Source organism: Schistocerca serialis, chromosome 3 (genome assembly GCF_023864345.2).
Source record: "Schistocerca serialis cubense isolate TAMUIC-IGC-003099 chromosome 3, iqSchSeri2.2, whole genome shotgun sequence".
Classification (NCBI taxonomy): Eukaryota; Metazoa; Arthropoda; class Insecta; order Orthoptera; family Acrididae; genus Schistocerca; species Schistocerca serialis.
In genome coordinates, this window is record NC_064640.1 from 218,771,800 (window position 1) to 218,794,789 (window position 22,990).

Below are 22,990 nucleotides of genomic sequence, written 5' to 3' on the forward strand. Positions count from 1 at the left end.
GGTTAGTTAGGTTTAATTAGTTCTAAGTTCTAGGGGACTGATGACCACAGATGTTAAGTCCCATAGTGCTCAGAGCCATTAGAACCATTTTTTGATAATCACCTGAAACTTCATATTATGATAGGAAAAAGGAAAATTTGAAATTCTGTATAGCACATGTATTGGAACAACAAATATGTTTGTGTGGCTGGCAACAGGGGAGGGGGATGTGAAGTGGTGTGTATCACTAACAAAAAATAGCATATTAATCTATAGTTCTTTTTCCACTGTGATTTTTGTATGCTGTAGTGGCATAAGAATGTTTACAATTGAGGTCTTCCTGTTATGAGAACATCTTACTAATGAAGTTGTTATTAGTCTTTCTCCCCTCCCTTCCTCCCCTCCACTTCCATTCCAGGGCAACTTGAAAGTGCATTAAATTTTCATATAGATACTCTTCTGACTCATCCAAGAAGATCAATAAGCCACATTCTAATGACCCTGTACCAATTATTGTTTAATACCCTGAATGTTTACAGCATGTTTACAGAACTGCAGTTTTCTGTTGGCTTATCTCAATACAGCTTGGAACTATGGTGTATTTTTGTTTGTGATCTTTGCTGTTAATGTGAAAGATGCGAGTTTGCACCCCATGTCAATCGTGAAATGTATTGTTAGTTGCATATACAAACAACCATCAGCTGTATAAGGGAATGATGACGATGAAAATTAGTGCAGGACTGGGATCTGAACCCGGATTTCCTACTTATGGTGATCAGTGACCTTAACCACTTTGGCTATCCATGCATGACTCATAGACAAATCCAACCTTCCATATGCACCATTCCTGCATCACAACCTGTACTCATACACACTTTGTGTAATTCCCATATGGAGTGGACATTTTAATTGAAACTCGCTGCCTGATATTGGTGTATAAATTTGATATTGCCATACCTGTGTTGTTAAGAAGAACGATGTAGTGTTCCTTTGGACATGCATGCCTCTCCAAAGGAGCATTGCATCATTCTTTTTAACAACACAAGGACTGCAGTACCATATCCTTGTCAGTCATGTTACACATGCAGTTATTTCTACCAGGATAAGTTGATGGAGTTCACTTTGAGAAATCCAGTTTTAAAATTTCTTTCATGTCTAATTAAGTGAATAATGAATATAATAGAGGGAAACATTCCACGTGGGAAAAAATATATCTAAAAACAAAGATTATGTGACTTACCAAACGAAAGCGCTGGCACGTCGATAGACACACAAACAAACACAAACATAAACACAAAATTCTAGCTTTCGCAACCAACGGTTGCCTCGTCAGGAAAGAGGGAAGGAGAGGGAAAGACGAAAGGATTTGGGTTTTAAGGGAGAGGGTAAGGAGTCATTCCAATCCCGGGAGCGGAAAGACTTACTTTAGGGGGAAAAAAGGACGGGTATACACTCGCGCACACACACACATATCCATCCACACATATACAGACACAAGCAGACATATCATGTGTCTGCATATCATATCATATGTCTGCTTGTGTCTGTATATGTGTGGATGGATATGTGTGAGTGTGCGAGTGTATACCCGTCCTTTTTTCCCCCTAAGGTAAGTCTTTCCGCTCCCGGGATTGGAATGACCCCTTACCCTCTCCCTTAAAACCCAAATCCTTTCGTCTTTCCCTCTCCTTCTCTCTTTCCTGACGAGGCAACCGTTGGTTGCGAAAGCTAGAATTTTGTGTGTGTGTTTGTGTTTGTTTGTGTGTCTATCGGCGTGCCAGCTCTTTCATTTGGTAAGTCACATAATCTTTGTTTTTAGATATAAGTGAATAATGAGATATATACAGGAAGTTCTGAACATTATTTATTTGCTGCACTTTTTAACATGGTGTTCATAATTTTATTTTTGTCTCTTCTCTATTCTTTACCAAAATTCTGAATAGTCATGACTGCACAGAGCAGTTGTGGCTGCTGTGTTACAGTTCAGAAAATCCTATTATAATGGACACAGTTTGCAAATATGAAGTGCATCACAGGTTGTTGTGGTCAAATATGTGCACAACAGAAGACATGAACCCCCTCAAGGTGAAATGCCATTCCTACTTAGGAATGCTGACACATTCAAGTTACTAAACACAGTCACAAACAGTATATGTCAGAATGAACTAAGCAAGCTCAGAATAAGTATTAGAGACAGAAATACATGTACAACAAAAATGATCGGGAGGTATAAAATGGCACTGGTAGCATCAGTGGTGAGGAAATTATAAACCCACAATGTGATGACTTGAAGTTTGTGCAAAGTCGCTCAACATGTGGACATTAAACTGTAATTAAAATTTTAAGTGTTTCATATTAGATGTATATGTATAACATATGCAGGACATGAACATGTGGCAGAGGTGTAGGCTATTCCCAATCAGCACAGTCAAAGCTCAAAGATGTACCAAGGTAGCCACAAATCGAAGGTCACCATGGAAATGTACATAAGAAGTAATGTAATACGTTTATTTCCTTTGTTTTATTTCATTTTATATTCTCTTTAACTAATTATGTTTTCTTTATATATATTACTAAATTATATTCAGTGGTGGCTGATTATCATGTGCACACTGTAAATATTGCACTAAAATTAGGCCCCCTCTCTTTGAATGTGAGCCACAAATTACACCATAGCTCTTTGAATGCATTACAGTATGCAAATAAACTGGATGAAAACATGTTTTGTTGTGCACACTCTGTGATAACTGCAAACCAGTGTCAAGTGATGAAATGATAGTCAGCCACTCTATGATCAACTCAGAGATGCGATGCAGCTGTCTGTATTCTACTGTGCATGCTCTGTTGTGATGTTGTCACTTCCAGCACTACAAGTGCTAGGTTGCTCACAGCACTAGGCTGCAGTAACTTTTTTTTTAATTGTGTGCAGCATATTGTGCTAGAGTAGGGTATGAGGACTTTTTCAAGAACTGTTGTGACATCACTGTGGGCAAGTGATGTACACACAGACTGGTAATTTAAGAACCAAGGTTTGATTCCCACTGGTACCATCTTTCTTTTTTCCATCACAATTTTAAACTATTAACGATAAAATTAAAAAATAACAGTTTAGTTTACATACATAAAATTAATATATACAGTTTAGTTAAAATTAATACCCTTGTAAGTTCAAAAATGGTGGTAAACCAAGCAAGTATATGAGAAAATTTAGTTCAAAATGGCTCAAATGGCTCTGAGCACTATGGGGCTTAACTTCTGAGGTCATCAGTCCCCTAGAACTTAGAACTACTTAAACCTAACTAACCTAAGGACATCACACACATCCATGCTTGAGGCAGTATTCGAACCTGCGATCATAGCGGTCGCACGGTTCCAAACTGTAGCACCTAGAACCACTCGGCCAACCCGGCCGGCAGAAAATTTAGTATGGAAGTATTTTATGTTGAGGATGTACCAAAGAGGTCCTTTTCCAGTAGACCTCTGGAGAATAAAGTGAGAGTAAAAGAGTTAGGTACATGTTAAAAGTAAATCTAACAACAGAGGGGTGAGGGATGGGGCTCACTGATTTGGCTTACATAACAATTTTGATCAGCTCCTTAATTGTCCAGAACCAATCCATAAGCTCAAATATACAAACACTCACGAAAATCTTTAAGATTCACCCCAAACTATCAAAGAAATTGAAGAAGTTATTAAAACCTTGCAAAGCTAGTGAAGAAGAACTTTTGAAATGAGCTCTACTAAAAATAAAAAGAGCTAAAATTAACAAACTCCCAGTAGAGTGGAAGGTGGCCTTGATGCATCCGCTACATAAGAAAGGCAGTAAACAAGATGTAAACAACAACAGAGGAAATTCTTTGCAACCAGGTACATATAAGACATTTTTCTGGATTATACTAAACATATTAGAAACAACATTGGAGTGTTATTTATATGAATATCAAGGTAGTTTTCAGAAGGGCGGCTTATATTCTGAATAAATATTTAATCTACAGCAAATGTTTGCCATAGATTACTGAAGTCGAAAGGTCAGTATTTTTCTTTGAAACAGCGTGTAGCATATTGTGCAAGCATAGAGTATGAGGGATTTTTGAAGCACCATTATTATGACTCCACCATGGGTGAGTGGTCTGAAGCATAGATTGGTAATTCGTGGACCTGGATTTAATTCCCGCATATATATTAACATTGCGAGGATGGATATATATGAGGGTAATCCCAAAAGTAAGGTCACCTATTTTTTTATAAGTACATAGACCTGTTTATTTCTACAGTGGTTTACATCAGTTTACAGCTCGAACATTTAGCTATTTTTTGAAATAATCACCATTTCTTTCGATGCTTTTTTGTAGACACTGTGGCAGTTTTTGTATACACATGTCATACCAGCTCGCCGACATTCTGTTCAGAAAGTTATGAACCTATTCTTTCACCTCGTCGTCGGAGCTGAATCGCTTTCAGGCCAAATGTTTAGTTAACGTAGGGAACACTGGGCACCAAGTCAGGACTTTAAGGTGGGTGGGTGATTATGTTCCACTGAAACTGTTGCAGGAGAGCAACAGTTTGCTGAGCGATGTGTGGGTGAGTGTTGTCATCGAGAATATGTACGCCCTTGCTCAACATTCCTCTTCTGCGGTTCGAAATTGCCCGCTTGAGTTTTTTCACAGTCTCACAGTACCTGTCAGCGTTAATTGTGGTCCCAGTTGGCATAAAGTCGACCAGCAATACCCCTTTCCGATCCCAAAAAACAGTTGTCATGACTTTACCGGCAGACTGTGTTTGTTTGAATTTCCATGGCTTTGGCAAAGAAGGATGCCGCCACTGGCGTGATTGTTGCTTGGTCTCAGGTGTAAAGTGGTATGCCCAGGTTTCGTCGCCCGTGACAATTGAGTCCAGAAAGTTGTCCTGCATGTGGTCCTCAGTCAGCATGCGTGGCACCAATCTCGCACACACCTTCCGGTAGTTCAATGTTTCCATTAAAATTCTGTGAGCGGTGCTTCGGGAAACCTCAGGAACCAACGTGCAGAGATCGTCCAGGGTGATCCGCCGATCTTCACGCATGCTTTGCTCAACCTTCAACACTGTCTCCTCAGAAATTGATGGTCTCCCGCTCCTTTGTCCATCATGAATTTCGGCCCGACAAGCTGCAAGCTCTCTACACCACTTACAAACATTTTTGACATGCATGCATGACTCACCATACACTAATACTAAAATGTAAACTTTCACGGCCGGAAATATCATGTCCATTATAATTATCCGGGCTGTTATGCCGTGGTCGGTTGATGAATTCTGTGGTGATTCCCAACGTTTCGTCTCCGACTGCGGGAGACAACTTCAAGGGGGTCCGTAGCTTGATGGAAGGTCCAAGACAAACACTGGCTCGCTACTGACTGCCGCTAAATTCCGTGTCCGCGCGTCCGCGGCGTGACGTCACGTGTTTTCAAAACGTCAGTGCAATTGGCCGCTGTCCGTCGCGTCTCCAGTAGTGGACGGGTGGTAAACATCTTCTTTAACACCGGCATCCATATACCGTTTAATTTGACGCCCTCCTCCTTTCGGTTGAAATTATTTGGGTGTTTAGCGATTTCGATTGCCTCCCTGTAGAGCCTTTCGTAGTATCCGCTCGTGGCCGCTAGTACTTGCGTCTCCTCGAAACGAATATTGTGGTTCCCTGGCTGGAAAGCGTGCTCCGCAACAGCTGATCGTTCCGTTTCTCCTCTTCTACAATTTCCCTTGTGCTCTTCCAAACGTTTAGAAACAGTTCTTTTGGTGGTACCCACATAAACATCACCACAGCTGCATGGGATCCTATACACTCCAGATTTTTCCAATGGTTTGCGAGCGTCCTTGGCAGGCCTAAGGTATTCCTGTATCTTCCTGGTGGGCTTGTAAATTACGGTAATATTCCGCTTCGTCAAGATCCTCCCTATTCTTTCCGTTACATTTTTAACAAACGGCAGGAAAACCTTAGATTTTGCAGTAGCCTGTACGTCACTATGATTTCTGCGTGGCTGCCTCAACGCACGTTTTATTTCGGCGGACGAATATCCGTTCTTCGTTAGTGCACTAACGACCACGGTTTCGGTATATATAAATATAATACCTTTATCGGAAGTAAAATACCCTGAACAGGATGACACTTTCATTAGCAAAAACTTAGCATCGGAAATGAGAAAGATTTTTTTTCCTTTATTGAATTTCGATTCCCCCCTGAGGGGGCGGGATGGCAGCAGCTTAGTACGCTGCTCTTCAGCCTACAGGCTTTTTAAAACGTAAGAAGAAGGTAAGGAACAATAAAAGCTGGCGATAAAACGGTGACTGAAATTGTAAAACGGCGGAAAATTGTGGAAAATTAAAACATAAAACAAAGGGTTGGCAATGCTAATGAAATACACAGGAAGCAGACAGGTAAAATAGTAGACAGACAGTTAAAAAACGTGGCGACAGTCTGGTTTCTGTTCGCAAGAGATATAAAAATCACACCCAGCGACAATATGATTTCCGTTCGCAACACTTCGGAAAAGATACACAACACTGAACACTCACTGTAAACACTGCACTAACAAGGAGACGGCACGATCATGGGGTCGGGGATTTGTCTGAAATTTTGTGTGGTGAAAGAGGACCCTTAACACCTCACATGGTTAAAGAATTAGGACGCACTACTCGGAAAATCCCGAAAAAAATCGATCCAAAGTTTCTTAGGTGCCGTATGAGAATAAAATGTTAGACCGTTGCCGAGCCGCCGTTTGGCCTACATTGTTAGCGCTTGGACCCTTCCACCAGTCTCGCGTTCGATTCCCCCTCCGGCACTTTTTTTTTATTCTGTTGCTTGCAAAATTGCAGCGCATTGTTCCAGGAGAATCATGAAATTAACTCCCAGGAAGATTGTATAAAAATTCATTCTATAATTCACCATCAATTATCGTCACCAATATCCCGATACATGATTCATTATTCCTGGTTTGCCTCAAAATTATCAGGAACTCAAAACATTTTCGTAAGTGTTAATGGGGCATGTTTTTGTACAGATCTATTGCAAACGCCCTGTGATTGTAAAAGATCCGCTTTTATATGTTGCGCAAGATGTCGCAAAAATTATTGCTTTGTTTGTTTTTATGGTAACTACCACTGCGGTTCTTGTTTATAATTATTATATGTATAAAAATTGAATGTTTCCCAATCGACTTTGTTACTCTGATTAAAAACCCAATGTTTCTCCTCATATACTTTACAATGAAAAATGGAAAACCCACCGCCATGAATTGTGTTGTTGGACAAAAAGAAAATAATTTTTATTCAATAATGTAACAAAGTTGTTAAAGATAATGTAGGTTTGGGAAACTTTCTGAATAATTGGTGGAATAACAAAAGAAAATGAAACAGAAGAAAAAAAGTGCCAGAGGAGGAATCGAACCCGAGAGCTCTGACGTAAGAGTCCGAGCCCTAAACATCTCGGACAGACGGCGGCTCGGTATAGCACTAACATTTTATACTCATACAGCACCTAAGAAACTTTGGATCGATTTTTGCCGGGATTTTCCGGGTAGTGCGTCCTAATATTTTAACCACGTGAGGTGTTAGGGGTCCTCTTTCACCACACAAAATTGCGGACAAATCCCCGACCCCACGGTCGTGCGTCTCCTTGTAAAATGTCGGCACAAAGATGACACACCATAGCCAAGGGCAGATGGCGGGGGGGGGGGCGACCTGGACTGATGAGGGAGGAGAGGAAAAACGAAAGGGGGGGGGGGAACCGAAGGAGGCTGATGACTCATAAGGGGGGGGGGGGCAGGGTAGACGCGAGAGGGAATGGGAAAAGGCAGAGGTGGGAATCAGAAAGAAATTATTTTTTTTTTTTTTTCCTTTATTGTATTTCAATTCCCCATCGGGGCAGGCTGGCAGCAGCATATGCGCTGCTCTTCAGCCGAAAGACATAGAACAAAACAATAGAAGACATTTAAAAACAGCAAAGGAGAGAATAAGGCGAACATAGATATAAAAAAGGGGGAGCAACATGGAAGGCAATAGACAAAAAATGGGGTGACTAAAATGGAGATAAAAAACTGTTTAAAAGTAGCACACACAAAAAGCCACACACTGCGATGATTAAAAGAACACAAGGCACAGTATGACTGGAGCATAAAGGTGTTGACGGGTGGCATAGCACATAACGTAACACTGACGGCGAACCTCAAGGCAGTACACAATTAAAATCACACCTCTTGACGCACACGAGAAACATCACTAAACACAACACTGATGTGGCACACTGATGATGATCAATACAGAGGATCTGCCAGGTTCTAGGAGATGAGGGAGACCTGAAGAAGGGAGGGAGGGGAACAGATTGGGGAGGGGAATGGGGGGCGCGCGGAAGAGGGCCAGGTAGGGAGGGATGTGGGAAGGAGAGAGGCAAGTATGGGGTGCAGGGTCTGAGGGGAGGGGGGGGATGGAGGAAAATCCGCTCTGGGAGAAGGAGGAAAGAGGAGAAGGGGGCCCTGGGGAGGGGGGGGGGGGGGGAACAAGGCTGGGTTATAGTTGGAAGGAAGGGTATATGTCACGGCGAAGTTCGTCATCCGGGAGGGGGAGGCGTTGGAAATTGCCCTGATGAAGGAGATGGAGGGTGTGGAGGTCAGAAAGAAAAAAACATTATAGCTTAAGTAACCGTAAAATTACCAGAGTATTACAGGCACAAAAACTTTTAGTCACTTACTAAAATTGCATCCTGCAATGGAGATTAATAAAACAATTGTGCCAAAGGCGTCGACAGTAGTTAAAACATCATCTCCATTTATACAACATGATTATGGACAGAGGGACGATGCGAACACAGCTTAGCATCAGTACTTCACCTATGAACTATCACGATGAGGGTGTGAAAGCCCTAGGGCAGATAGTTTCGCCGAGAGAGGGCACTTGTGGTATGTGCCAGACACTCGCGCACATTAAAATCCATGGATACATACACATGTGCATCAAAATTATTAAAAGTAGTTCTAATTCAAACCTTCTGTCTTAATAAATAAAACATATCAGAACCATTTAAAAAAAACATCTACGTAAAATAGAAAATATGAAACCAATTTACATGTGTCCTAGTCAGCACGGACGCGACAGAGTTGAGTTCGCGATGCCGACGAGCCAGGACGATGCGCGCGCGGCCGGCTCAGCCGGAGTCGGCCGCTGGTCGGTCGGTTGGGCCTGCCCGCCGGACGCCCCAGCGGCCGCTCCACAGAGGACGGATCCCAGGCTGACGACCCAGGCTACGGCACCGGTTCGTGACAGGATAGAACGTCAAGAACGACGATCGACAGGCGCTATTCGACCGCAGAGGACTACACACCACACGACGAAAGCGTATTCGGACGTCGGCCGTACGTCACATCACGACGGACGCAGCAATGAAGACGACCTCCAGGACTACGCCAGAAGACTCGATATATGTCGGGAGGAGGACAAAGAAACGTTGAAGGACATACAACGCCTTATCCGCTATTCACGGGAACACAAGAGCAGGATAACGACACCTGTATGGCATCTCCATGTATGGACTCAGATGTCGAATGACAGCACTCCCACCAAACGGTCGACGGCAGCGGCGTTTCCAGCAGAAAACGACGACTCCCCACACGCTCGTACGCAACAAACGGCGCAGAAGCAACGCATTAGCCAAGGGCTTAGCCAACCCCGCTAAGAGACGAACAGAGGCTATCCCCACAACGAACCGACTCGCCCCACTGACACCTTAAGCTGCGCCTCCATCACCCACCGACAAGCCACAGGCACAAACTTCTAATGCCGCAGAAGCCGTGGACAGAGACAAGAATGTGCTTCGCAAAGTGCCCCCACTCACTATTTATTACACAAAGGATTACGTTCACCTCAATGAAAAGCTCAACGGACTTCTAGAGGGCAACCTTAAAGCTATATACCAAAAGGACCGCATCAAATACCACTTAGAGTCCTTCGAAGACCAAAGACGTGCAATAAAATTCTTCACGAACCACAGCTTCTCCTACTTTACGCATCAAGCACCAGACGACAAGGAACTGAAAGTAGTTGTCAAACGCCTTCCGGCGGAAGTTACCGAAGAACAGCTTTACTATGCCCTCAAGGAAAAAGGCTTCAAAGTGCTACAAGTCTACCAATTTAAGGAACGCGACGAGAAGACCAAACAACTGATACCGCAACCTGTGTACTGAATCACCTTCCCATCCGGAAAAGAAAATGACAAGAGATATGATGTCAAGTACCTGTCCTACACACGAGCGATAATAGAAACCTATAATAGTAAAGAAGGACCAGTTCAGAGCCGACATTGTCAACGTTTCGAGCATACAGCAAACTACTGCAGCATGCCAGCCCGCTGCATCCGCTGCGGTGGCTCCCACAAATCATCGAATTGTGCACATCCAAAAACGGCGCCCACAAAGTGCGCCAATTGTGAACAAGAACATCCAGCGACCTACCGTGGCTGCCCCAAATTTCAAGAACTCCTACGGAAATATACTAGAAGGACAACAAAGAAGTCGATCCCACAGCAGCCTATAATTGTTCAGAACTCGGTAATGGCAGCGATTCCGGCCACCCAACAACAAGCGGCACCTCTCCCTATGGAAACAGTCGCCTCTCGACCACAACCGGCACCCAGAGTGACTCTACGACAGACAAAACAACAGCGCTCTTACTCCGAAGCAATATATGCCCATCTACCGATGCCAGCACCAGCGGAGACAACATCTTCCTGGCCGACCACCTTTACGTCTATCCTCTCGCTTGTAGAAAGCGTACTGACAGCTTTTCAAACACCCTAAATGGATAGACGGCATCACATGAGGAATCTTAACTTCTGCATGTGGAATGCCAACGGCCTGAAACTGAAGAAAATAGAATTCACGGACTTCTTACATCGCCACAGGATAGACGTAGCGTTTGTCTCCGAAACACATCTCCGCGAATCCACCGACCTCCGCTTGAGGAACATGCACATCTACCGGATGGACAGACGGGACCAACAGGGTGGAGGGACCGCAGTTCTGATCAAAAAATGCATTCGTCACCACCAAGAACATTTACCCCAACTCCAGACTTTAGAGGCCACGGCAGTAACAATCCACACGACGCTCAGAAACATTACCTGTATTGCGGCTTACCATAGCCCAAAGAAGCCTCTCTACCCAGAAGATCTTTATGCCGTTACAGAGGGTTACGACAAGATCCTCCTTGGAGGGGATCTTAACAGTAAACATGTTGCCTGGAATTCCCGTAAGACTAACCCAAAAGGACATATGATGTTTGCATTGGCTGAGGATTTACGTGTCTCCGTCCATGGCCCACGGGAACCGACGAAGATACCTTACGTCCAGACACAAGACCCTGATGTTCTAGACATCGCCATAATCAAGAACATTAACCCGAATCTCCATCTGCGTACGCTGGATGATCTTTCGTCGGACCACAGACCGGTGGTGTTACGACTCATAGAGAGGGCTACTTTGCAACTCCCACTGCCGACGACAAGAACTTACGACTGGCAGCAGTTCCGAACGTACCTCAACAACAATGTGCGAGCAACCCAGGTTGTTACTACCAGAGAACCGATTGATGTGGCAGTCGCAGTACTCAAGAAGAAGATTAACAGTGCGAAACAACGAGCACTCACGGAGCGCCTGCAACCAGAAGTCAATTATGACGAGTTTCCACCACCACTGCAGGAACTTCAGAGAAGGCGCAATCGATTTCGGAAACGATGCGTCCGTTACCGCCATCCGGATGTTAGACGAGAGACTCACAGACTAACCCGAGAACTCCGGCGGAAGGTTCAGAACTGGAAGCAACACACGTGAGAACTCCCAATGGACAACTTTCTATTACGCACCAAAGATGATGTCGATGTCGACTAGTTAAAAGTCTCAGACAGCAACAGCCCCCCGAAAGGGCAATTCGAGGACCCCATGGCCTCTTGTACGACTCACTGGCGCAGGCGGAGCTGTATGCGGATACATACCAACAACAGATGACTATGCCCCCCACGGAGGATGGAGATGTGCACTCCACCGTGCAGAGGAGGACACAGCGGCGGAATGGGAAGCTATTCGGGACGCCCCGACTAATACTATGCCCCGGCTGACAACGCCGGAGGAAATTCAGAGGATTATCAACTGTAGCAAACACGCCTCACCTGGAACAGATGGAATCGGCAATACGGAATTGAAACACCTACCGAGAAAGCCTATTGTGCTTCTCACCCGGATAGTGAACAGCTGCCTCAGGACTGGATACTTCCCAGAGGCATGGAAGATTGCCAGAATAGTGCCAATACCAAAACCGGGCAAGGATCTCTCTCACCCTGACAGCTACAGACCCATAAGTTTACTGCCGACGCTGGGAAAGGTACTGGAACGTGTCCTACTGAAACGTATGCTGGTCATCCTTGCACACAACATCATCCGACCGGAGCAGTTTGGCTTTCGGGCGAAGCTATCGGCTGAGTTACAACTACTACACATCACGGAATCTATCCAAGACAATTTCAACAAGAAAAAACATACCATTGAAGTCTTTCTCGATATAGAGAAGGTTTACGATAAAGTATGGCGACGCAACTTGATCGTCAAGCTGCGACGTACCACTCCCCTGCCGTACTGCTATTTAAAACTTCTCGACAATTTTCTTCAGGATCGCAGATTATATGTTCGCATTGATGACAAGACCCCATAATTCCACGTTTGCCGAACATCTATGGCTCTTACAGCATACGCCACGTAAACTGGATGACGTAGGATTGCTTCATGAAGCGAGTTAGGGCTACAAACTGGATCTGCCGGAAGAATTAGAGATTTTCAAGCATCTGTCTTAAAAAGGTGGTTTTGTTCTTAACGAACAGGTGCAGCTTAGAAACAAAAAATTTTTAGACAGTTTCAAACCCCTCCTTGCTTTAATGTAATATAGTCTGGCTGACCAGAAGTTAGTTTTCTTGACTGTTGATGCCGGTGAGATGCGCTTTTCCTGTCTTGTTGGGATTTTACGTATTTTTGATGTTTGCTGTTTGTGGTTTTCAATGTGTATGTGTGGTTAATTGACTGTTATGTTTTTATTCACAACGGCAGATGGTTCGTTTTACTTTAACATTTTGGTTGTTTTCGCTAGTATGTATTTTACCGTTTAAGTTACGCGAGATTCTCACGCATAACACTAGTGCCCTCTCTCGTTAGATGTGTTCCGTAGCGCAAGCTTCATCTGCTTGACACTAGGACACAGGTAAATTGGTTTCATATTTTCTGTTTGACGTAGATGTTTTTAAATGGTTATGATATGCTTTATTTATTAAGACAGAAGGTTTGAGTTAGCACAACTTTTAATAATTTTATGCACATGTGTATGTATCCATGGATTTTAATGAGCGCGAGTGTCTGGCACATACCACAAGTGCCCTCTCTCGGCGAAACTATCTGCCCTAGGGCTTTCACACCCTCGTCACGCTAGTTCATAGGCGAAGTACTGATGCTAAGCTGTGTTCGCATCGACCCTCTCTCCATAATCATGTTGTATGAATGGATATGATGTTTTAACTACTGTCGACGCCTTTGGCACAATTGTTTTATTAATCTCCATTGCAGGATGTAATTTTAGTAAGTGACTAAAAGTTTTTGTGCCTGTAATACTCTGGTAATTTTATGGTTACTTAAGCTACAGTGTTTTTTCTTTCTTATTTCCGATGCTAAGTTTTTGCTAATGAAAGTGTCTTCCTGTTCAGGGTATTTTACTTCTGGTGAAGGTACATTTATATATACCGAAACCGTGGTCAAGAATTTTAATAAATCTTTATCCTGCAACTGTTTTCGCTGTCATCATTTACCGTGAAGAATTTCAACAGTTGCTGTTTCAGCCATGTTTAAAATCTTGATTACCCTTGTATATCCTCGCAATGTTAAAGTATTGGTTATAAAATTTAAATGTATGTAAATAGTTCAATTTATATACATAAAATTAATATGCTCAGGTTAGTTATGATTACTACTATTGTAAGTCAAAATGCTATAGGCCACCACATTGTAGCACATTGGTATAATTTTGACGAAGCCATCACTGATTATATTGTATAAATCAGTATCTTAACATTGCATTATTAAACTTAAGAGAAAATGTACATTATTATGTAGAGAATATTCAATGTACTGAATGTTATGACCTGCTCTAGACACACAGGAAGTTGCATGTTATGATTTGCAATACATAAATAATACAAACTATAAATGAATATGTTTTATGTGGTTCACAGTTCATCGTTGACAGTTTTCATTGCATATTTCACATATGAATCCTAACCCTTCCCATTTATATATTAGGTCTTGTACATTGAAGAACCAAAGAAACAGGTACACCTACCTAATATCGTGTAGTGCCCCCACGAGCACGCATAAGTACCGCAACACAATGTGACATGGATTCGATTAATGTCTAAAGTAGTGCTGGAGGGAATTGACACCATGAATCCTGCAGGCCTGTCCATAAATCCGTAAGAGCACGAGGGGGTAGAGATCTTTTCTGAACAGCCCAATCCAAGGCATCCCAGATGTGCTCAATAATGTTCATGTCTGGGGAGTTTGGTGGGCAGCAGAAATGTTTAAACTCAGAAGAGGACCTGGAGCCACACTGTAGCAATTCTGGACGTGTGGGGTGTCTCAGTGTTCTGCTGGAATTGCCCAAGTCCATCAGAATGCACAATGGACATGAATGGGTGCAGGTGATCAGACATAATGCTTATGTACATGTCACCTGGCAGAGTTGTATCCAGATGTATCAGAGGTCCCATATCACTCCAGCTGCACATGCAGGGTCAATGGGTCCACAAGATTATCCCCATACCTGTACATGTTCATCCACTCGATACAATTTGAGATGAGACTCGTCCGACAGGTAACATATTTTAGTCATCAACAGTCCAATGTCGATGTTGACAGGCCCAGGCAAGGCATAAAGTTTTGTGTCGTGCAGTCATAAAGGGTACATGAGTGGGCCTTCAGCTCCAAAAGCCCATATAGATTCGTTGAATGGTTCACATGCTGATACTTGTTGATGGCCCAGCACTGAAATCTGCAGCAATTTGCGGAAGGGTTACACCTCTGTCACATTGAATGACTCTGTTCAGTCATCATTGGTCCCATTCTTGCAGGATCTTTCTCCATCTGCAGCAATATCAGAGATTTGAAGTTTTACTGGATTCCTGATATTCATGGTACACTCGTGAAATAGTCGTACAGGAAAATCCCCGCTGTATCGCTACCACGGAGATGCTGTGTCCAATCGCTCGTGCGCCGACTATAATACCACATTCAAACTCAATTAAATCTTGGTAACCTGCCATTGTGGCAGGAGTAACTGATAGCAGGAGTAACTGATCTAATAACTGCGCCAGACACTTGTTTTCTTATGTAGGCACTGACGACTGCAGCGCCATATTCCGATATTCTGCCTGTTTACATATCTCTGTACTTGAATACACTTGCCTATACCACTGTCTTTGGCACTCCAGTGTAGCGCAAGAAGAGAACTTGTCTCCAATAAAGCACCTTTCCTTCTCTCCCACACTCTGTTAATCCATAATGTCATACCATCCTCATCAATCCAACCCTTGTCATGTACAAGAACAACAACAGCTAGTGATATTTCAGAAGGTTTTGCACTTGAAAATGATCATTGGATTAAGTTCAGTATCATCAGCACAACATGAAAGGACAACAGTGTAGTGTGTTTTTTCATGTCTACTTGCTTTTATAGTTACAGTTTTAGCCCATTTCATGGCAACAGTTCTGTTACTCAGCGCAACAAATGTCAGAGGAGTTTCATTCATGTTCGCTATTTTGCTTAGTTCCACACTGGTTTTCTTTCAATGCTGAATAATAAAGTGATGGAAAGATATCATTTTCTCTTCATGCTCTTGTGGAACTTTCTGAGATACTTTGGTTCTGGTTCACATGCTAAGTCCATGACTCTTCATAAACCTGTAGCACCAATCAACTCCACTCTTAAAGTCGGTGAAGCTCCACTGTAGCGCTGGCCTACGAATGTTTATTCAAATCACTTTTGTATTAATTCCAGTGCCATTTTGATGGTGCTCTTGAATCCATTTTAATAAATCATCTTCTAGTTTTGGCCATTTTGCTTTCAATCCCCTATTTGGATATTTAGTTTTATTCATTTTTTTCAGTTCTTCATTAGTAGCCTGCCAGTCACGAATGACTTTTTTTGCTGGTGGAGGGCCAAAATGCCACTCAGTTGCTCTGTTTCCATGTTGTTCTTTATATTTACAGCCCACATCATATGAATACCTTTTATTTTTTTCCATTAGGAAACTAGATACTAACAAAAATATTGTACTATTGTCAATAAACAAATCACTTTCAGTTCAAGTTCACTGGCTCTGTAGACCGCAATGACACCTCATAGGCTAGACAGTGTCCTGGGTTTATGAGTGTGGGGTGGGAGGGAGACAGTGGTAACAAGCCTGTGAATCTCACAACTCATGTTTGTCCCATCAGTGTGCTGCTGCTGCCAGTTGCATCCGTTGTTCCCAGACAGAGATAGGTTTCCCGTGACATCGAATATATGGCCATTTTTAATATTGGAGGAATTTTAAATCAAGCACTGGACATTTTTGTATTAATTTCAAGTATAAGATGCATCTGAATGTTGGAAGCAATTTTTCAAACAAAAAAAGTCTTATAACCTGTAAAATATGGTGCTGACAAATCAGTATATGTTTTCCCCAGGCCATACTGCATTTGTTAACAAAAGCAGCATGGTGGAAATATGATTTTTTATAAGGCATTGAACAAGTTGGTATAGTGGTTTAAACTTTTATTCAGAAAGATTATATAGGTTTACAGTGGTTTCCCAAAATTATTTCAGGCAAATACTGGGATGCTTCCTTCAATAAAGCCATGCTCAGTTTCATTTCCTACCATAGCTCAACAGAGATGGTGTTTAGTACTTGGTGTCAGTCTGATGTTAAACTCTAACACTCCTACCATTTTTAAAAATTGGTGTATCTGCTTAGAGAGGAGAAAAGTACTTGTTACTGAGCTGCAGACCAGATAACATTGCTGAAAAGTTTGTGATGTTGTTTTGTCCTTTTTTACCTATCTGGCGGTGTATGTGAATGCCTTTCTTTAATACATGGTTAATTATTGCCATTAAATCCTTACTGCTTGGTTGAATGTTTATATCAAAATGATTATATTTTGTTTCAGGTATACATTGCAGGCTTCAACCTTCCAGATGGCAATATTACTGCAGTTTAATGTGAGTAAGACCTGGACAGTACAACAACTACAAGAGTCCACCCAAATTGGGTTGGATGTAGTAATACAAGTTATCCAGTCTCTCATGAAAGCAAAACTTCTGCAGTCAGAAAGCGATGAAAATGATTTGCTACCTAATTCTGTTATAGCATTACCGAAAATCTACAAAAAGTAAGTCACCAAGTATCTTTATTTATTCAGTAACTTCCATTCAGATACACGGCAAAATAGGTACAATTAAAGTAATGAAGTCAAAACCTGTTTGTGTTGAAGGCCTATTATGTAATTCTTTATCAGTCCATGGTAGTTTCCTTTGGCAATAATTGGTATTTCAAAATAATAATGTTGTTCTGTATGTTGTCGTTACCCTCATCATACTTTTCTCCCTTTTCCAGTCGGAAATTCAGGGTGAATATCAACATACCTCTGGAGACAGAAATAGAAACGGAACAAGATCAGACAAATGTGCACAAGAATATAGAAGCAGATCGCAAAATATTAATACAGGCAGCTATAGTGAGAATAATGAAAATCAGAAAAACATTGAAGCACCCGCAACTTGTTGCAGAAGTATTGAACCATATGTCATTAAGATTTAGACCCAAAGTTCATCTTATCAAAGTAAGTTAACATGTGGTGTAGGTCAACAAGATTATTTTATCGTTTCAGCTCTCTAGCTTTAATATGAAATTGATATTTATGTTTAATGCATAAATACTGATTAGACTGTAATAACCTTTGTTGTCTGGAATTCTTACAGAAATGTATTGATATACTAATTGAGAAGGACTATTTGGAAAGATCAGATAGTGACAGAGATACATACAATTATCTTGCTTGAAGACTACATGGCTAACGACGTGAAAATGGTGGTCAAATGTTTCTGCAGCATGAAGAAAATGTTACATACTGTATAGAATCATGTGCATTTGATATGTGAAAAACTGTTATCATATGTCATATGTTTTTTTGATTTTTTATTTCATTTATGTTGTTATAGAAAATCCTGAATCTAGTAGGTAATCCACATTTTTTGTATGCAAAGCTTTTTCAATAAGTAAAGTGAGTTATTGTGTTCATTTTTCCATGAATATAATCATGAACAGCAGAATGATACCAAGTGATATTTTCTCTCTCTCTCTCTCTGTGTGTGTGTGTGTGTGTGTGTGTGTGTGTGTGTGTGTGTGTGTGTGTGTGCGTGTGCGTGTGTGTGTGTAGAATCACCTGTAAAACTGAGAGCAATTGATATTGTAGATTGCTGAATGTGAATTCATATTTGTTATTTTTATTGGTTAATTGGTATTGTTCTTGGATAATTCTGATAGCAGAAAACATTAACAAAAATTTTCATTAAAAAGGATGCACTTTTCTTTGTAAACCCTCATCACCAGTTTTGTGAAGACCTCTTCACTGCTGCTGTCACAAATATAGTAAATGCAATTTACAACTGTCTGTTCACATCTAAGTGTTCACTAAACAATGTTCTCTGTCTAAGTCAGCCCTGGACGATGATGTATAACCAAGTGGGCGAGAGCTGGTCTTCTAGCTTCCAAGTAGGCTTCTGTCCATTGTCATCCGTTCATTGAAGGATTGTACTCAGCTGGCAACAGGCCGAGGTGAAGACAATATCTTCATCCTCAGCGCTGCCCGTGGCGCTGGTGGAACTCGCGCAAGTGGCGTCATGAGCTCACATGTTTGCACCTCTGGTGCTTTGGCTATGGCTGTGTCTTCTTCGGATGACACAGCACTTTTAATTTCTATCAGTTATATCTGAAAATTTATACATACATCGTAAATTTTTTTAAAAAAAGTGGATGTTCAGTGTATATGTATGGTAAGGGTGTGTATTATTGATGTCCTACTAACTGTTCTAATTGTTGGTGTTGTGTATAAAATTCTTGTTAATCTCACCTATAATGTGTTTTGGTTGATTCCTATGTTTTCTGAGTAAATCTCATGTTTACCAGATCAAACTCTTTTATTCCATAGGTAATAATGTAATTTATCCAACTGAGTGCCCAGGTGCTCCAACCATAAGAGTACTGCTCAGCAGTGTGGGATCCGTACCAGATAGGGTTGATAGAAGATATAGAGAAGATCCAACGGAGAGCAGCGCGCTTCGTTACAGGATCATTTAGTAATCGCGAAAACGTTACGGAGATGATAGATAAACTCCAGTGGAAGACTCTGCAGGAGAGACTCTCAGTAGCTCGGTACGGGCTTTTGTCACCGAAGAGTCAAGCAGTATATTGCTCCCTCCTACGTATATCTCGCGAAGAGACCATGAGGATAAAATCAGAGAGATTATAGCCCACACAGAGGCATACCGACAATCCTTCTTTCCACGAACAATACGAGACTGGAACAGAAGGGAGAACCGATAGAGGTACTCAAGGTACCCTCCGCCACACACCGTCAGGTGGCTTGCGGAGTATGGATGTAGATGTAGATGTAGATAGATAAGAAATAACTGAGGTGCCTGATAAGTTTACAGGGTGTATACAACCGTGAGATCCGGGAAAAACCCGGGAATTTTTTCATCCGGGAGAAAACCGGGAAAAACCCTGGATATTTTTAGAATTCCGGGAATTTTTCATTGTTTTAGTTTTCAGTTAAATTTTTGTATTTTTGACTGGTAAGAACTAATACTCTAACAAAGGATATTACTGTATCCCGCTACTGCAGAATACTACTTCAACAATAAAACATAAACGAGAGAAAAAAACGAAAATAACTTAAATTTTAAAGGGAATGCGCCATATAGAACAACGACGCACAATGCGCATGCAAGCGTCTGCCAGTTGAACATGTGTCAAAGGCTTTAGGAAGACTGTGCAGTGCTTCATAATAACAAATTGCCTCCAATGAGCGTGAAGTCGCAATTGTTTACATTCGATTTGTTTTAGCAGTTACGCGCGGGCTCATGCGCATGCGCAGTTGAGTCACGTTTGAGTAGTAGATTCTCCCGCTTCTGGAAACAGGAATGTGGCTGTTGGCTGAGCAAGCAGTCGCTGCAAGCATCTAGATGCTACCGGGGAAAGGTGGCGCCAAATTCATATTCTTGAGTAAAAAAGACTTGTTTTACAAAGCTCCTAGCATCCAGGGCACGTTTGTCCATCGATTATTCATATCATTTTGAAACGCTTCCCTGTTGGTTTTTGAACATTGTTGAACACATTTTAAGTTGATTTCTGACTGAATCATAAGTTGACTTTTGAATGAATGCATTGTGTACGTGATGTCGCTGTAAGGGGAATCCTCGTCGCATCTAGAAATAAATTTTCCGCAGACAAGAGGGGTCGGGGCTATATGAGCTGAGGGAGTAAAGCCGAACGGATGAATGCCAATCGCTGTCTGATTACGTGGTTGATTGGGTTTGCGAATGATCAGCGTTGTTATAATTACTAGCGTAATCCATAGATTCACACTACCAGAGTGGAAATAAACGACTGACAGGAATAACAGGTGAGAAAGATTATGTATTATCTTCTCGGTGTACCCAAGAAAACGAAATTTTGACAGAAAATTTTTGGCTAGAGCGCTACACTAGTAAGGACCAGTAGTACAGTCCTCGGCTAGCAGCCGCGTGGAAGTAAAGCGGAAAACGTGTTGTTCGAACACGTAATAACGCCTAACCGGAAAATAATCGCGGGATGACTAAACATGTGATTCTGGCAGGGTTAGTGAAATTAATCGGCGAACAAATTTTGACAGTGGCAGCAATAGCTACAGAACTGGTGGTGACCAGATTGTTTGTTACAACGAGGAAGGAGAAGAAATGGGGACATCACACAAATTATGGAAGAATAAGATTCCAAATTTATATAAAAATTTCGTAATACTACTTTTCGATCTCATGCTAGAGAAGCTGGTGCGTGTGAATGAAATGTGAAACTACACTCCTGGAAATGGAAAAAAGAACACATTGACACCGGTGTGTCAGACCCACCATACTTGCTCCGGACACTGTGAGAGGGCTGTACAAGCAATGATCACACGCACGGCACAGCGGACACACCAGGAACCGCGGTGTTGGCCGTCGAATGGCGCTAGCTGCACAGCATTTGTGCACCGCCGCCGTCAGTGTCAGCCAGTTTGCCGTGGCATACGGAGCTCCATCGCAGTCTTTAACACTGGTAGCATGCCGCGACAGCGTGGACGTGAACCGTATGTGCAGTTGACGGACTTTGAGCGAGGGCGTATAGTGGGCATGCGGGAGGCCGGGTGGACGTACCGCCGAATTGCTCAACACGTGGGGCGTGAGGTCTCCACAGTACATCGATGTTGTCGCCAGTGGTCGGCGGAAGGTGCACGTGCCCGTCGACCTGGGACCGGACCGCAGCGATGCACGGATGCACGCCAAGATCGTAGGATCCTACGCAGTGCCGTAGGGGACCGCACCGCCACTTCCCAGCAAATTAGGGACACTGTTGCTCCTGGGGTATCGGCGAGGACCATTCGCAACCGTCTCCATGAAGCTGGACTACGGTCCCGCACACCGTTAGGCCGTCTTCCGCTCACGCCCCAGCATCGTGCAGCCCGCCTCCAGTGGTGTCGCGACAGGCGTGAATGGAGGGACGAATGGAGACTGCGTGTTTGGCGCCGTGCAGGTGAGCGCCACAATCAGGACTGCATACGATCGAGGCACACAGGGCCAACACCCGGCATCATGGTGTGGGGAGCGATCTCCTACACTGGCCGTACACCACTGGTGATCGTCGAGGGGACACTGAATAGTGCACGGTACATCCAAACCGTCATCGAACCCATCGTTCTACCATTCCTAGACCGGCAAGGGAACTTGCTGTTCCAACAGGACAATGCACGTCCACATGTATCCCGTGCCACCCAACGTGCTCTAGAAGGTGTAAGTCAACTACCCTGGCCAGCATGATCTCCGGATCTGTCCCCCATTGAGCATGTTTGGGACTGGATGAAGCGCCGTCTCACGCGGTCTGCACGTCCAGCACGAACGCTGGTCCAACTGAGGCGCCAGGTGGAAATGGCATGGCAAGCCGTTCCACAGGACTACATCCAGCATCTCTACGATCGTCTCCATGGGAGAATAGCAGCCTGCATTGCTGCGAAAGGTGGATGCTCTGTTGCCTGTGTCTATGTGCCTGTGGTTCTGTCAGTGTGATCATGTGATGTATCTGACCCCAGGAATGTGTCAATAAAGTTTCCCCTTCCTGGGACAATGAATTCACGGTGTTCGTATTTCAATTTCCAGGAGTGTATTTCCTAACATAAAGCTTTTTGTTTGTAGTAGGCCTAATAGGCATTTGATATTGGTACTTATTGGATTATATTCTGTCGTGTTATAAAAATGGCCATTTGTGCCAAAACAGTCTCGTTTATTTGGTGTGTTGCAAAATTGCTACCATATTAGAAATGCCTATTTTGTTTTATCTAGCAGACAGTGACAAAATAAACGTAATCAGATCGAGAAACTCCACCAGTCTTGGGTATTATTTGTATTAACAGCTTTTTCAGTATTAGATAACGACATTTCGATTTTTCATGTAGCAAAACGTTTGACGAACTTGGATGAGGTAATAGATTCTTTCTCAGAAAGGAAAGCACGCCATGTAAAGCTGTAGCAAGATTAGACAGAAAAAAATGCTAGGAGCTAAAGTTTGAAGAAATGTGTAATTTCTTGCCTATCTCTTGTCAGTATTGGTTTTATATATCCTATATTTAAT

General features: G+C 42.7%; 1 protein-coding gene across 1 annotated transcript in view; it reads left to right on the plus strand.

Annotated features, from left to right (window-relative positions):
• The window catches only part of LOC126469950 (cullin-1-like), a 233,915-nt gene extending 215,673 nt beyond the window's left edge, over positions 1-18,242 (plus strand). Inside the window, exons 13-15 of the mRNA XM_050097360.1 lie at positions 17,238-17,459; positions 17,684-17,909; positions 18,049-18,242. Of these exons, the coding sequence (XP_049953317.1) occupies positions 17,238-17,459; positions 17,684-17,909; positions 18,049-18,129 (529 nt within the window). The 3' untranslated portion in view covers positions 18,130-18,242. The remainder of the gene's footprint in view (positions 1-17,237; positions 17,460-17,683; positions 17,910-18,048) is intronic.
• The last annotated feature ends 4,748 nt before the right edge of the window (positions 18,243-22,990 follow it).